This window comes from Agelaius phoeniceus, chromosome 1, assembly GCF_051311805.1.
Source record: "Agelaius phoeniceus isolate bAgePho1 chromosome 1, bAgePho1.hap1, whole genome shotgun sequence".
NCBI classification, from domain to species: domain Eukaryota; kingdom Metazoa; phylum Chordata; class Aves; order Passeriformes; family Icteridae; genus Agelaius; species Agelaius phoeniceus.
In genome coordinates, this window is record NC_135265.1 from 46,116,894 (window position 1) to 46,130,972 (window position 14,079).

The following is a 14,079-nucleotide window of genomic DNA, read 5'->3' on the forward strand; positions in this document are numbered from 1 at the left end:
CAACCTGGTTCATTGAATTATAACTTGCATACTTGCCTGGGGCACGTGGAAGGAAAACAAATGAGAAATTGACATTTATCAGGTAAATTAACAGAAACTCATGGTGTGTTTGAGAAAAGTCCTTCTGAATTAATAAATATAAAATGGAAATATAATTAAAGTAACAGTGAATATATCAAGCATGGCAATTCTGGATTATTGGAGAAAATACTAAGACCTTTTGTCATAACTGAAGATCCTTCTTTTTCTTCTCTCAAAAAAATATTTTTATCAATCCAATTAATTGCGCTTGCTTTATATTTGAAGTCCAAAGCAGGCTGGTAGTAGAAAACAAGGAAATTTTCACCTAGGAAGGAGAAAACATACATTGCTTACTGCAGGATTAAATCACTTTTTGCAATTTTCTTAATTAAATTGCCTGACTGAAGCAAAGACTCTGCCATTCTAAAAGATATTTAATTGACACTGTTTTCATAGTCCATTAAATTTACTCTATTTTCTTTGATGGGTGAAATAGTACATTTTTCCATTAAAATTATATCAGTGGTGCTGCCAGTAGATATGTTTGTAGTTATTTTCAGTTTAATTCTTACGACAATAAAACTGCTGTGTTGTTTTTAGTTTTTTCTACAATTCTGTTATTTTTTGGGATGATGACCTGTGCCTCTAGGACCCTTTCCTTCAGCAAATAAATATTTATGTCTCTGGAAGTTATATATATATATGTCATATTTGTCATATACACTGATGATACATTTGGGGTGTGAAAGGCTGGGTGAACTAGATGGAATAGAGTTTCTGTAGTTAAAATAACTTAGCAGGAACATTTTTTTCCTGTGGAAGGCATGAAATATTTGCTTTCCGTACACTGCTACAGTGTCAGCAGAAGCATCAAATACAAACAGAAAAAGGAATGTATAGTAGAGGTGGCCTTTGAGTCCTAGCAAAATGCATGTATTGTACTTGAATATCTGTACATAGGCTTTGCCCCCGGAGGTCCTGGTTGTCCTTGATGGGCTGCAGCTGTGACTAATGAAGATAACTGGGATAAAAGGGGGTGAGTTAGCCAGTCAGGGAGAGCTTTGAAGGAGCCCTGAACTAAGAAAGAAGAACATGCAGAAGAAGGAGTCTGTGCTGTGAAGCTCTGCAGCCATGAGAATACACTAAGGAGGTATGGACTTTAGAAGTCTGATAACAACTGTATGGGACTGCAGAAATAGAACAACAACAGAAATGTGCAGTTGTCATTCTGTTCATGAGCAAGAGAGACTACATGGAAAAAAATTTTGTGCCTAAGCTTCTTGACATGAAACAAATTATTTTTTCCATTAGCTTTGGAAGACACATATCTGTGTAAGGCCTTAAATATTTCCTGACGTTATTCTGATATTGTTTATGTGATGTTTGCAAAGTCGCATCATATAATATTGCAATTCTTTGTAGCATGCTGTAAATTCTTTTTTTTTATTTAGATTTTGTTATTAGATATAGCTGAGAATTTGGTTTTAATATATTTTTGGTACCTTAATTTTCTTTTACACCAAGCAACTTTGTGTCTATGGATGTTGTTGTACAATTTGCACACTGAACTATTTAGTTCTTACAACAAAGTGCATACCTTAAAGAATTAACCTGAAAGAGAGCCCTTCTTCCACCTCCGTTTGTCTTGCACTTGTGAATTGATCCTATCATAGGCTAGGAACCAAAGAAAATAATCCAGCCTTTTCCTCTAAAGCATTTGCTTGATTGACACTATTAGGCTACAGCATGTTTTTGTGATAGAAATTGCACACTGGTAGTAGCTGAAAAGCCTAATTTCCTGCTGCCTTCTGATTACTGCATTAAAAGACACTCAAGCCAGGCCTATTGTTAGGCAAGATCACTCGTATATGAGTTGTAGTCCTAGCTTTTCTTCTAAGACCTTTTAGCCATCATCTGGGGGGAAAAAAGTTATTTTAGTCTGAAACACTTTTAAGAAAGAATTCTTTAGAGAAGAATTGTTGTTTTGTCCAGTTTGCATCTTCATGGAGCAGAATGAAATAATTTGCAGTGCTCAAAGGGAGCTAATTTCAAAGAAAATTTGTGGGAAATTCCCTCTAATTTTTTTAAAATATGAGATATTCTATGCAGAAATAATAAATCTAAAATATTCTACATGTATATCAATGAGCGTTTGTCTTTGAGGGTCATCAGCAAGGCTTCTAAAAAGTGGATAAAAGGCCTACTGCTTGGAAGAAGATGACTTAGAGTAACTTCAAATCAATTTATGAATAGTGTAAAAGCAAGGAAGAGAAAAAAAAAGAAAAATAGCACTTCCTTGGATTCCTTATTCTGTGGGGACTGATTTCCAATTTTAGTTTGCATTTTTAGATGTAAACCAGCTTCAGTTGGTTGCCACTGACGAGTTTTGAAGGGAGAAATCTTTGCTTTTTGGGCTCCTAAGCAATCATTTTCTTTGCTTGCCTTGGACAAAAATGAAAACAGAGTCTCTTGCTGTTAGAGGCAAATATTTTTACCTAGTCCTTCTTGTGATTAAAAAGCTTCAAACTTAAGGGCTGGGGTAGAAATCAGATGTATTCATGAACATCTGCTACTGAGCTCATGTGCTCATATGACTGTCTTGACAGACTGGGAGAAGTAATAACATTTTTTTTCCTTGACAATAAAATCCAGCACCCAGACAAACAAACAAACTCCAAAGCTTGTTAAAAGTACTTTTATGTCTGTTTTTGATTTGTTAGTAAATGTACCTGATTTATAAGTTAATTGCTTCTATTTGTTTCTGATTTTATCCCTTTGGGACCTTGAATTGATTCCAAAGCAAGCTGAATCTCCTTTTGAGTTAATGACATCTGATTTGACTACTCATCTACTAAGACCTCTTCCTCCAGCAGTTACAGAATAATTGAAAAGATAAGAGTTTTTATAAAGAATCAAATTTGCATTGTATCCACCTGGAAAAATGTGGATACATTGTCATACATATGTCTTCTATTTTTACCTAGAGGAGTTGCAATTTGTTTGTTTTGGGTGTTTTTTTCTCCCTACATTCTGGACAGCATTAATGCCACATCCATAGTCTGGCAGTCAGATTTCTTTTCAGTCCTCCTTACTTCATGACCCAGTTTGAGTCAAGATGTTCCGAGAAAGCTGGCAGGTTTTGGTTTTTTTCATATACCCTTTTAAAGATGAGTGCTTGAATACTACTCTGGATTCTATTCTGGTTAGTGGCACTAAAACCATGGCATACTTTCTCATCCTGGTGAGAGTGCTTTTCTCAGAGGAAAGTCGGATTGCTTTGCCATTATTTGCCCACATTACATTATGCGTGTGTACTCACAAGAAAATGAGCTAAAATTTCCATTATGCTTGAGACATAGACAGCTTTTAACACTGTAAGGGTTTGCAGAATTACGGAGATATTTTAATTTCCACTAATACTTGCAGACAATCATATTAATAGATCAAAGATGTAGAAATGTTGGAAATCTGTACATTGCCACTGTACTACTTAAGGTATAAAATACCTTCTTTTTTGAATATGCTGTAATTTTCACTTCTGGACTCTCAAAACAGCAGGGAACCTTCTGGATACAGCTTGAAATAGATTGAGAATCTGCTACAGGTAATAGATCAATTCCACACACTATTGTTGTAAATTAAGGGAATGACTGTCCAGATATGACATTTTCTTCTTTCTTTTCTTTTTATGACTATACTATATCTACTCAGTTTGACAGCTAGGGTAAAAGGTGTAGGTAATTTATTAAATTTAAGATGCTTTTAATAGACAGCATAGGACTTACAGTTCATTACTTTTTACTTCTATGAAAGGGAAAATATAGGCAGGTTGAAAAGAAAAAGAATGTACTCTAGGTAAGAAGGAGACTTTGTCGGTCCATAGTTAAAATAAATCTGATTTTTCTGTTGTGCACTTTCCTGCACAAACTTTGGTACTTTCTTCACCTAAAATTTATACCACCCTTTAATATTGAATCAAAGTGTCCAAGCAGATTTTTTTTTTTCAAGACTTATACTTTTCCTTATGAAAGGATGAAAGAATATTTTAAATCTTGTGCAAATCAGTCTTTTCAAGATTAGAAATGTCCTGTCAAGAGCAGGAAATAGTTTGTCTTCCTCATTTTAGGTCATTTAAAACGTTTGTGAAATTATGAACACTTTAGATTATATAACATTAAATTTATTTTATAAAAATATTTGTATTTCTGCATAAATGTGCTTATAATACAGACAATGAATCACAGCTTCCTGTTCCATAGCTTCCATTGCAGAGGACACAAGAAGATCTTAAATAGGTTATTGGCACAGACACTCTGCCAGTTCAGTGTGTGACATAGTCAGTGAACCCCATGTCCTGCACTTGTAAAATATTTGATTATTTAATTGTGTTCAGCGAAGGGAGGGAAATCACAGGGCAATTCTGTACTCTGTGTGCTCTCTAGAGAAAATGAGGCCATTATTTGAGTGTGGTAAATAAAGACTTGTATATAAGAGATTATGAGTGTTGTCTGTAATGTGTGGTGACTATTTCATGTTCAGTGTCTTCTGCTATAGTACTTAATTCTTATGGATCTTCTTACAATTACCAAAATTAACACTTAATGGAGAAATATATGAAGATTAGAACAATAGGATTTCATACAACTTGTGTCAAAGATGTAAGAATTGTAGCACAAGTCAGTCACTAACAGTTCAGATTTCTTCAGAAGTATCTTCCCTCTTGTTTAATAAAAGGTTTTCTTCAAATAAAAACTTGAATTTATTGCAGTGTTGACTACATTTTTGGCAATTATTTTTTAGTGTTCAAGAAGGGAAATTACTTTTTAATTTGAAATTTGTTTACTCAGTTTTACCTTTTTTCCAGTCATATTTGAGGAAAGAGTAGGAATTGGATTATGACTACTTCCTTTTCTTATCACTTTAGAATAAAAATAATAACTAGAATCTCTTCAGAATAAAAATAACTTGTCCTAGAATCTTGAAGGAGAGGGAGAGTGAAAAACAATTTCTGTTCCCCAATATGAAATATTGTTCTTGGAGTTAATCGTCATTCATTTTAAATCTTGAATTCTTAATTTTAATGACGAACAAACAAAAAAAACCCAAAACACAAGATGGATAATCTACCCAGTATATTTAATGTTAATGACTCTTTTGTTTAATTTTGATTGAGTGGTAAGGCAGCCAAACAGAACTTAGTACAAGTGAATAGAGTGAATATATAATTTACTACACATAAATCTTAATTCATGGTTCTATTTAATAGAATATAGGTTTTAGAGGATTGTAGGACTGCACACATAAATGTATTTAGATAATGTCATCAAATTTTTCAAATATATTAACCATGCATTGAGAAAACAAATATTGCAGGTGCAAACCAATTTTGCATTGATATAGGGTTGTTGGCTGGGTGAGATTTACCATTAAAAGTGATTTGAGTAGACTGCCTTGATCCTGCCTTGATTTGTCCAGCAGATGTACAAATTGATTTGTATTTTCTTCAAGTTCTGCCTGCAAATGAACAAGTGTAATTAGGTGTCATGATGATTTGATGTCCTCAGCTAGAGCCTAGCTAGAAATATGTCCGCAGCTTGTGTTATCATATAGTTCATCAATTTTGTGTAAATACTATGTCATGGTGGGTTCACCCTCAGTCTAAAGGGGTGAAGTTGAGGGATGTTAATGGGTATGTGTAATCTCTGTTTATGCCACATTGACAAGGTACTTTTGATAGTATTTGTTTCACAGTCAAAGTAGTTCTCAAAATACATTTCATCACAAAAGGAAGAGTAATTCTGCGTAGCTGCAGAAAAGAAATATAATAAAGGGGAAAATGCTGTCATTATGTGTTCATCATTTGGTGCAGAATTGCACTTGAATCAACTTGACTACTACTTTCTCAAGCTGACATATTAGAATCTTTGAAACCTACTGATACATTTGTTTCTCAAATATGAAAGTAAAGCTCTCTCTGGAATGGCAGGCTAATTAAAGTTCCTGAATAAAATTTGTAGAAATTCTCTGAAAGCAGTTTAAAAAACCAGTTAATGAGCATAGCACTACTTTAAAAAAATGGGCAGAAGGTCAAAGTTTGTTTAGTAGATCTTTTTCCTTTGATTTGAAGACTGCATTTCCAGTTTTGATATGATTTTGCTGTACAAAGATTGGAGTTATGAAGCTGCTAAGGTCAGAAGGTGAAGTAAAACAAGGGAAGTTGAGGATAAAAACTCCATGGTGCTCCAAGAAGAAAAAGTGCTTTACTGCCAAATACTTTTGCATGGGAAAGTGATTTCTTACTAGGTCACCTGCGCAAGATGAATCAAATTTTCTAATTTCCTTCCACCTCATCTTTATAAATAACATATCTATCTATCTATGTAGACACGCGTGTATATGTATAAATGCTTTGCATATAGAAGTTCATGAAATACAAAAAACTAAAATTATATGTCCAGTTCTTACACACTAAGTCACCTGTAAACTTAGAGATCAGAAGACAAAACTTAAATAGTTCTTATGCTATGATATGATGTCTACACAAAGGACATCATTAGGGGTTTCTTGTTGTTTGTTCTTTTTGTAACGAGGTGGTGAGACCTCCCAGATCTCCTGACAGAAACACAGGAACTGCAGTAGGCTTTTCTTTTCCTGGCAGATCTATTTCTATTGTCCTGAGGGAACTGAAAGAACTGATAGCTGATAATTTTTCACCTTGACTAATTCCTTATTACATTTTTCTCCATATTGCATATGTAATGTTTTGTAATAATTATTTTTTCTTTCCTTCAATGCTTACTAAATCCCTTGCAAACGGCTCTTCAACATAAGTGAAGAGTCCAAAAGTAAGATGACATTTGAGATAAAGCTTTTTCCTTTTAGCAGTACATTTCGCTTGACAAAATACATGAGTTGATCTGTTGATTGATTTTTTTTTTAATTTAGGCAATTACAGTTTTAACTGAGCTAATCAGAGAGAACTTCAGAAACAGCAAATTGAAGCAATGCTTTCTACCAGCACTTGGGGAGCTGCTTTTCCTCATAGCCAGCAAGGTAAGACTGCAAGTTATCCTTACAAATTTGGCAAATGTGAAAAAATTTGCCATGGAAAACTAGACCAAAAAATCAAATTAGTTAGTTATTTGTACAGTCAACAGTTTCTTGTCCTGTCTTCTCTAATACTTATTCTACTTTAAGAAACATGGTAATCATTTACTTCATCTGAGATTAATTAAACAGCATTCTTCAAGTGTAGAATTTTAACTTCATAGAAGGATTTAATCAACCACCATAAATACTGCTGGCCTCCAAGTGGCAGATCTAAGGGTTCAAAGATCTAAGCTAGCGATGTTCATTAAATAGGATGTATGAGGACAGTCCATAATATCATTAAATTAATATATTCATGTATCTATGTATCTAGTCCATATTAAATCTTACCGTAGCATAGTTGGATTCACAGCACAGTGGGAAAGGAAATGAAATTATCCTGACTAACTTCAAATGGACTTGTGTTTATTCCTGATTAAAACTGATTTAAACCTTCAGCCTAAAAATAATAGGTTTGCATTAAAAATAATTGGAGGTTATTTGTAGAAAAGAAATGCTGTCAATATTAAGAATTGGAGTTGACAGATCCTTTAAACCATCACAAATTTTTTTTTCCTTATTCTAAGAATAAAATACTCTTTTACTTAAGAGAAACAAAAGTGTCTTCAAGCAGAAAAAGTCTAAGCTTGGCTTCTCTGAAGCCTTTGTATAATCAGCATCATCTAATAGCTCTGAATGCTGAGACATTAGTTTAACTAGTTTAAGGCAGTTGGTAATGGAGCAAATGTGGCAAATGAATCATTACTCTGGCTTTAGTTATGGCTTTTTGCTGAATTTCCAGGTTTTATTTTCTTTATCCTCTAGCTCCTTTGCATGTTCCACAAGATGTAGTGGTTGCCTTGGTTTTTGCAGAATAACAAGCATTGTCCTATTTTTGTTGGACAATTGCCAAATTATTTGTCAAATACATGGTCACAACTTATAATGTGAAATTATGTTCTGAAAAATGCACCCACAGTCACAGTTTGTTTTAATACTTGCTCGGTTTCCTCAGGAGGGAAGATTTGTACCTGCTATCATCAAACAAATGAACTTAAAACTCCAACTTGAAAATTGTATTTGGCAGGAATATTTTGCATGGCTTGATTTTATTTTGAAACTAAACTCTGATAGTTTAAACAATTCTGTTAACACTGGTTATATAACACCAGAATGATTTGCACAGATTTTTTCCATCTGAAAATGTGGCCTGACAAATTTTTCTGTGTATGAATTTTACAATGTTTGAAGCATTACAACTTGCATAGAAGTGGCAACTCTGTCATGTTTCAAGGTTGGTTATATATACACACACACACACACACAAATATTAATTCATTGCATTATTGTATAACTAAGAAATGAATAGAGTGTAGGAACAAATATTTGGACACATATGAGCTCAAGACACTATGTCTTGGTAAAATTTAAAAAATATCACCGTGATTTGTATGCTTGGAAATACTAACCATTCAATTTTTTTAAAGAAAAGCACTTTTCATTTTTCTATTCTAAATGTATTTAACTTCAGAATACTGTAGTGTTGTAGGTATTTTGTTGCTCATTAAAGTGACGAACAGTAGTGCTGAATGACCTTGCCAAGATCATATAGCAAGTCAGGGGTAATATAATAAATGAAACCAAAAAGTTTATTGCCAACTTATATCTTTAAACAGCAAAGACTTATCATTTGACTGATAAGGAAAAATAAATTATAACTGCATCTAATTCATTAAGGACTATGCTCTTGGTTTTTTTTTTTTTTTTTGTTTCCATCAATTTTGTGCTTTCTTTGTCCTGTTTGATTGTTTATCAAACTGCTAAATATTTGTATTTAAGCTGTAAGTTTTTGAGGGCATGTCTGATTTTATTTATTCATTTATTCCCTCTGGGGTTTTGTGAAGTGTTTCTAGATCCAGCCACAATTTTTATATGAAATAATGGTAAAGATTATTTCTTTTTCATGTGAACATTTGGTAAATCATAAATTATCAAATACTTCAAATCAAGTTCAGCTGTTTAGGTGCAGGATGATTAATGAGGTAAAATTCAAGATCACTGTTTGCACTTCTATGGCTTAGAAAATACTGGGAAATGTCCAGATAATTGTAACAGTCCTGTGCATTCCTAAACTCTGATATTGTGTGGGTACTTGCTTATGAGATCTTGTAAGTAAGATCTTGCATTCCATCTCTGCATTTTTATTCCAAACAGAAGCCAAGAGCAATTCACAAGGAGCGTGAGCAAACTCCAGGGAGCATGTTCTCATACTCTTGAGTGGATTGCCTTGGGGAAAAACTTTCAAGTTCTATGTAATATTTTTATTAATTTTGTGTTGTTTGTGTTATTAGGGTGCAGAACCTAAAGTTTAATCAAAATCAACATGGGCTGTGAGCAAAAAGTTGGAAGATTCCCCAGTGTTTGGTGATATATTTAGGTTTATTAAGTGTCAAATGCTGTGCGTTATGTTTATGTAATTAAGAATGGTACTAAGGTTCATACTCCTTTTGCCTTTTAAAATTTCTAAATAGAGATTAAACCTTGCAGAAAGTCTTTAATCAGTTTGAAGAATGGAAGAGCTATTAATGTTTTAGGATTGCACAATTTCTTAAGTATTTTTATTTTATATCACATTTAATATGTATCGTTACAAAAGACCTTGAAAGAATTTCTGGTTAAATTAGGTGAATACAATCAGAAACAGACACATGCCAGTTCCACAATAGATTGTCATTTTAACTCTGTTTTGACTTTTAGTCTTGTCCTGCCTCTTCCAGGTAGAAAAGATTCCACTTTTGCCTGTTTGAAAGTAACCTACCTTTACTTTCTTGGAACTTGGGCTGTGTTTTCTTCAACTTACACACAACGCCTTGGAAGGCAAATGTTGATTACTTGTCAGCACGTTCTTACTCAGATAAGATGGAGAAGATAGAATTAAGTGTATTTCATATGTCTGTTGGATGTCCAGCCACTCTTGTTATTACTGTTTATATTGTCCCATACATCCTAATACAAAGTTAGCAGAAAAAAGGCTTACAAATGGGATATTTAACAGACCCATTTTCTCTATGTTACATGTGGCAAATAAAGTTTTATTTTCAATAAAGAAGGAAAATTAATTTTACTAGACAATTCAGTAATAGTCATTCATGCTAATGTGCCATGCTTTAATTAAAGGCCTGAAATGCTCATATCGTATACATGTTGAATTACTGTAAGCCATGCCGAAATCAGCAAATTTAGAAAGTATCATTTATTTCTGCATCATTAACCCCCACTTTGCCTATCCTATCCCTTTTATTGAAACCAGTTTATTAGAATGCTAAAAATAATTAGTAGAGTTCATAATTGTGTAATTTCTGAAGAAATTACTGTTTGCCATCCTTTGTCTACTTACTAAAACAAGTTTCTCATGATTTCATGGCCTGTCATTTTCACATAATCTAATGCCTATTATTTCTCACTTTCTTTCCCAATAGAGGCTATATTTTTTCCTCTTACTACTAGCTCTGTGTTACTACCCTGGATATGGAAGTTGTTGCAGTTAAATCTCAGTGATATCCAAGTGTTCCCTTTTAAATTTAAAATTTTACAATAGGTTATTGCAGAGACAGATGGATGTGAAGTTCACTTGGAAGAATTAAGCCCTTATTAAACTAATAGTGAATTAGCCTAACAGGGTGATTTCAAGGAAATACACAGTCACATCTTCAAAGAGTGTTCATGTGTACTAAAGGCTATACCATACAGTAAATTTTCTTAAACACTTGGTATCTCTTTGTATGACTTTGAGCATTTTTTTTCAAAAGAAAGTTGACATTTTTCTTTTTACCTACCAAAAAAATAATTTTGATTTTAAAGACAATCATTTCTGCTCTTAATAGCCAGTTATCTCTCTGAACTACTTGAAATGGTTGAGAGGAATGAAAGAACAGACACTTTTTTGTGTCTGTATGAATTAGAATGAATTGATGAAATGCAGAAATATTAGGACAAACTCTGTTATGGATTTTGGAGACTACTTAAATAAGCTAATAAAGTATCAATCTCTGTGCTGCACATGAAATAACATGAAATAGTAATAATGTCCTGAAATGTAATATATTTGATTGCATATGTTAATTTGAAATGTGTATGATATGAACCTTATTAAGAACATGCTACCCATTTTTTATGTGACTGAGATGGTTGCGATTTTTTGATTTAATCAGTTGTGCCGTTGGCTTCATTTCAGGAGGAAAAAGGGGAGCACCCCAGGGAATGCTGGGCTGTTCCCTCAGCTGCTTACACTGTGCTAATGAGGTGTCTTCGGGAAGGGGTAAGGCTCTTTCATGGTCCTCAGTAGAATTTCTCCACAGTAATAACCCTTTAGGCATTGTATGAGGATTGTAGCCTGCAGCATTGCAGTACCTTGTCAACCAAGCATTGCTCTTGAATTTAAATAATCATAAGACCATGACCTAAGCCGGAGATTAATGCAGTTCTGAATGTTCTCTGTACATTCAACATTTATGTATTGCTGCTTGTGTTGGGGGAAATGGGATAGTAAATATAAATTACTGTTAATAAATGTGAAATTTATTAATGATGTAGGCATCTTTTGAGAAATGTTCTGACAGTTTGTGCTGTCCTCTTGCAATTTGATTTTCATACATATTTGTAAATCTTTGAGCAAGATTTAAGTTTCTTTCTTGAAGTGGATGATATACAGTCTTTAAAAACTGCATTGTTATCCTACTCACTTGTCAGCATTCTTTGGAGGCAAAAAAGTAGCAATTAGATTTATTCTCATACATGTGCTTTACTGTGTTCTTCATTGTTTTTGGTGATGGCTTATCTGTGCTACAAAAAGGGAAGAAAAATATGCATATAGTTCCATTTTGAAAATGAAAAAGAATTGAGTGGAGAGTTTACATTCACTGTTTGTATGAGACCATGTTACTTTATTTTTGCCCAAGGCAAAGCTCAAGGCAAAAAACATGTCAGAGGTTGCTAGAAGGTGGAAAGCAAGAGGAAATACCTTTTTTCCCTCCTTTTTGAGCTCTTTATTGCCTACAGATTGTGATTAATAAAGGAGGAGCCTACATGCATTTTAATATCTTCAAACCTTCATGTGACCACAAACACAAAACTGAGTTTGTGTTGTGCACAATTTCCAGCTCATAATTAGAGTAAGATGTCACTCTAAGGCACAGTGGTGAGATGCTATTTAATTATAAATTTAGTAATGGAAGACTTGCTGATTCTGAATATACAGTGTGCAGAAACTAAATCAAGACATCCATAAGACACTAATTTATTCCTATAAAATAAAATCACTTCTTAGTCCTGAAACATGTCAAATTTTTCTTAATAATTTATCTTGATATATTTTTTCTTGAAAAAATGACACAAAATAGAAGTACATTTTCCATGCAGTAGTTCAAATTAAATTTAATTAAGCATAAATTTAAAATTATGTCAAGGCTAGCCATCTGTGCACTTCTATACTTTCTGTTTGTGAGTATGCTCATTTTTAATGTAGATATATATAGTTTTAAAACATGTTTGAAGCTGTAAAACTATGCAAGACTTGAGGATGGAATGGACCTCCGGAGGTCATCTAATTCAACCTCCTGTTCACAATAGGTCTAAATAAATCAGGTTGCTCAGGAACATGTCTATTTATGTCTTGAATGTTTCTAATAACTATGGTCCCACAATCTCTGTCAGCAATGCCTGCACCTCCTTCATAGGAAAAAGTTTTTACTTGTTTATGCTTGGAGTTTTCACTCCTGGCCATTGCCTCTTGTCCTGTGGCTATGCAGCTCTGAAAACATTTGACACCAGCTTTTCTCTATTAAAAGTACATAAGTTTTTCATTCTTATATTAATAATTTTTAAAAATTATACATAATTACATAATGAATTAATTGTAATTGTTTTAAGCCCAGTTGTGAGTTAAGAAAATTTACATCAGGATGTTTTCTGAAGTGATTATGGACATATTGTCTCAGTATTTATGAAAATGGCAAACTAACTTTTTGTAATAAGGTCTGAACTACCACAGTGCATTGTATCTGCCTTATAAATACTCACTTCTAGTTTTACTTTCCAGTTAAGAAGCTTTATTTTATATATTTAATAAAAATTCAAGAAAGTAAAACCAGTTAATGTCATTCAGTACTATGGTTTATATAGTTTTGATTTTTGTAAGCTAAGTTCACTGTTCCTGAGTTTTATTATGAACTACTCTGAAGTGTTCTTGGACTTCTGAAGTTTTGTAAGATTTGTCATTATCAAAGCAGAATTGCCCTCTGAAACAGAACAGTAGAACAGGAAGAAGTTTGAAATATGTGTGTGTCCCTTTTATTTGCCTATAAAGGAACAAAATGTTCAGAAAATGCAGGTAGTGTCATTTTCACATACATTCTGTGCCTGAAAATCTAACAGTGATAAAAAAAGTGTGTGGGTCAGTGAAAGGAGTTTTAGGGTGATGGAAGTAGAAGATTGGGAAAGTCTTTTATCTGAAGGGGAACACAAGTTCAAACTTCCTGCATTTCAGTGTTAACTCGAGACAGAAGCTGATTTTCAACTCAAAGAACAGTTGAGTTCAATTATGTGTCAAAATAAGGGAATTGGTACATTAATAAATAAGTAAATGATAAGCTTGATTTGACATATTGTAGTCTGTCAGAATGGATGTAGTAAACATTCCAATATTTATTTGCTAATCCTTTCCAGCAACGGTTTCCAACAGGGAAACAAAATGCCTGTTCCAGGCATCTGTATTTGTTTAAGTTCAACTTCTAAATGTTTGTGTTCAATCTCTAAGATAGGAAGATTTCTCCTGATAAAGTGTATAACTGTTAGAGTTCCTATGTTATCCAGTCATGGAAGATACTTTCTGTTTCAGAAAGGATATTCCTATTTAATATGGAGTACCTAATGCTAATGTGAAAACCATTTTCCTTTTGTGTATTTTGCTTC

The 14,079-nt window shown here is 33.3% G+C and overlaps 1 protein-coding gene across 6 annotated transcripts in view; it reads left to right on the plus strand.

The window, feature by feature from the left end:
* The window catches only part of ULK4 (unc-51 like kinase 4), a 214,474-nt gene that overhangs the window by 28,260 nt on the left and 172,135 nt on the right, over positions 1-14,079 (plus strand). For all 6 annotated transcript variants that reach the window (XR_013182240.1, XM_077178032.1, XM_054639826.2 and 3 more), the window contains exons 18-19: positions 6,967-7,074; positions 11,345-11,428. Coding sequence is in view for 5 of the 6 variants with exons in the window: in XM_077178032.1 (XP_077034147.1) it covers positions 6,967-7,074; positions 11,345-11,428 (192 nt within the window). In the remaining variant the exon portion in view is untranslated. The remainder of the gene's footprint in view (positions 1-6,966; positions 7,075-11,344; positions 11,429-14,079) is intronic.